Source organism: Branchiostoma floridae, chromosome 10 (genome assembly GCF_000003815.2).
Source record: "Branchiostoma floridae strain S238N-H82 chromosome 10, Bfl_VNyyK, whole genome shotgun sequence".
NCBI classification, from domain to species: domain Eukaryota; kingdom Metazoa; phylum Chordata; class Leptocardii; order Amphioxiformes; family Branchiostomatidae; genus Branchiostoma; species Branchiostoma floridae.
Genome location: NC_049988.1, coordinates 17961017 through 17963979, shown reverse-complemented (window position 1 = coordinate 17963979; position 2963 = coordinate 17961017). Strand labels below are relative to the sequence as shown.

General features: G+C 44.4%; 1 protein-coding gene across 1 annotated transcript in view; it reads right to left on the bottom strand.

Moving 5' to 3' along the window:
- The window catches only part of LOC118425015 (mucin-2-like), an 8962-nt gene extending 6039 nt beyond the window's left edge, over nucleotides 1-2923 (bottom strand). Inside the window, exon 1 of the mRNA XM_035833829.1 lies at nucleotides 1111-2923. Within this exon, the coding sequence (XP_035689722.1) occupies nucleotides 1111-2923 (1813 nt within the window). The remainder of the gene's footprint in view (nucleotides 1-1110) is intronic.
- Between the last annotated feature and the right edge of the window lie 40 nt (nucleotides 2924-2963).

Genomic DNA, 2963 nt, shown 5'->3' with positions numbered 1-2963 from the left:
AAGTGACGTCTATCGTTGTAAGTAGAGAAGTGGGAGGGACAGTGGTTTGTTCGGATGTTCGTGGTGTTGTGTCACCTGTTGTTGCTTGCAGTGTTGATATGACCGATGTCTTTGCAGTAACTGTTGTCTTTAATGTCGATTGAGGCGTGGTTGTTTCTTCAGTTGTCTTACCTGTAGTTGATAGCGTTGTCGTGGCAGTAACTTCTTCGGTTGAAAGTAGCGTAGTTGGATGGACAGTGGTTATCTCAGATGAATGTTGTGTTGTCTGAGATGTAGATGTTTGTTGAGTTGATACGACTGAGGTTTCTCCAGTCGTCACTAATGTTGATAGAGGCATGGTTGTTTCTTTAGTTGGTTTACCTGTGGTTGATTCTGGTGCTGTAGAAGTGACTTCTACCGTTGTAAGTAGTGTGGTTGGAGGAGCAGTTGTTTGGGCAGATGTATGCTCTGTTGTTTGGGGTGTAGATGTTTGTTGAGTTGATACGACCGAGGTTTCTCGAGTTGTCACTGATGTTGATGGAGGCATGGTTGTTTCTTCAGTTGTCTTATCCGTGGTTGATTCTGTTGCTGTGGAAGTAAGTTCTATAGCTGTAAGTAGCGATGTTGGAGGAGCAGTGGTTTGTTCGGATGTTTGTGGTGTTGTGTCAGCTGTTGTTGCTTGCAGTGTTGATATGACCGATGTTGCTCCAGTCCTTAACGTTGACGTAGGCATTGTAGTTTCTTTGGTTGTCTTACCTGTGGTTGGTAGCGTTGACCTAGCAGTGGCTTCTTCGGTTGTGAGTAGTGTGGTTGGAGGAGCAGTTGTTTGGGCAGATGTATGCGCTGTTGTTTGGGGTGTAGATGTTTGTTGAGTTGACACGGCCGAGGTTTTTTCAGTTGTTATTGATGTCGATTGAAGCAACGTTGTTTCTTCAGTTGTCTTATCTGTGGTTGGTGGTGGTGCTGTGGAAGTGAGTTCTATCGTTGTAAGCAGCGAAGTTGGAGGGACAGTGGTTTGTTCGGATGTTTGTGGTGTTGTGTCAGCTGTTGTTGCTTGCAGTGTTGACATGACCGATGTGGCTTCTGTCGTTAACGTTGACTGAGACATTGTTGTTTCCCTAGTTGTTTTACCTGTGGTTGGTAGCGTTGTAACAGTGGATTCCTCAGTTGTAAGTAGCGTTGTTGGAGGAGCAGTTGTTTCTTTAGATGTGCGTTGTGTATTCTGCGATGTGGATGTTAGTTGCGTTGACGTGGCTCTGCTCTCTAACGTAGATTTCTGCACAGTTGTAGCTGCTGTAGTTTCTTCTGTAGTTGATTGTAATGGTGTAGACATAACTTCTTCTGTTGTAAGTGACGTAGTTGGAGGGACAGTAGTTTGCTCAGATGTATATTGTGTTGTTTCAGGTTGCGATGTCTGTTGGGTTGACATGGCCGATGTTTCCTCAGTCGTCATTAATGTTGACTGAGGTATGGTGGTTTCTCCTGTTGTCTTACCTGTAGTTGATGGTGGTGCTGTAGAAGTGAGTTCTATAGTTGTTAGTAGTGAGGTTGGAGGAGCAGTGGTTTGTTTGGATGTAGGTGGTGTTGTTGTTTGCAGTGTTGATATGACAGATGTACCTCCTGTCGTCATCAACGTGGATGAAGGCATTGTAGTTTCCTCAGTTGTCTTACCTGTGGTTGGCAGCGTTGTCTTAGCAGTGACTTCCTCGGTTGTAAGAAACGTAGTTGGTGGAGCAGTTGTTTGTGCAGATGTATGGTCTGTTGTCTGAGATGTAGACGTCTGTTGAGTTGACATGGCCAAGGTTTCCTCAGTAGTAATTATTGTTGACTGAGGCATGGTCGTTTCTTCAGTTGTCTTACCTGTAGTCGATGTTAGTGCTGTAGAGGTAACTATCGTTGTAAGTAGCGAAGTTGGAGGGGCAGTGGTTTTTTCGGATGTTTGTGCTGTCCTGGCTTGCTGTGTTGTTGTTTCTTCAGTTGTTATACCCGTTGTTAATAGCGTTGTCGCTGCAGTGTTTTCTTCGGTTGTTAGTAGCGTTGTTGGAGCAGCAGTTGTTTGTTCATATGTACGTTCTGTAGTCTGCGGTGTAGATGTTTGTTGCGTTGACACGACAGTGCTTAACATAGTAGATATTAAGGCAGACCTAGGCATGGTTGTTTCTGTAGTTGTTTCACCTGTAGTTGATAATATTGGTGTAGAAGTGATTTCTTCGGTTGTTAGTGTTAGAGTAGTTGGAGGAGCAGTAGTTTGTCCAGATGTATATTGTGTTTGAGGTTTAGATGTTTGTTGAGATGACATGGCCGATGTTTTCTCAGTCGTCATTAACGTTGATGGAGGCATGGTTGTCTCTTTAGTTGGTTTACCTGTGATTGATGGTGGTGCAGTAGAAGTGACTTCTATAGTTGTAAGCAGCGAAGTTGAAGAGACAGTGGTTTGTTCGGATGTTTGTAATATTGTGTCACCTGTTGTAGCTTGCAGTGTTGAACTGACCGATGTTTCTGCAGTTGTAATTAGCGTCGATTGAGGCATGGTTGTTTCTTCAGTTGACTTACCTGTGTTCGGTAGCGTTGCAGCAGTAGCTTCCTCGGTTGTTAGCAGCGTAGATGGAGGGACAGTCGGTGTTGTGTCGAGTATCGTTGTCTGTTGGGTTGATATGGCCGAGGTTTCCTCAGTTGTCACCAGCGTTGTCGGCGGCAGCGTCGTTTCTTCAGTTGTACCTGTGGTTGATAGCGTAGATGTAACAACAGCTTTCTCCGTTGTAATAAACGTTGAACGGACAGTGGTTTGCTCAGATATATGCTCTGTTGTCTGAGGCGAAGATGTTTGTTGAGTTGATACGACTGAGGTTTCTCCTGTCGTCACTAATGTTGATGGAGGCATGGTTGTTTCCTCAGTTGTCTTACCTGTTGTTGGTGTTGTTGTTGTATCAGTGACTTCTTCCATAGTAAGTAGCGAATATGTAAAAACAAAACAAAAGGGCGGC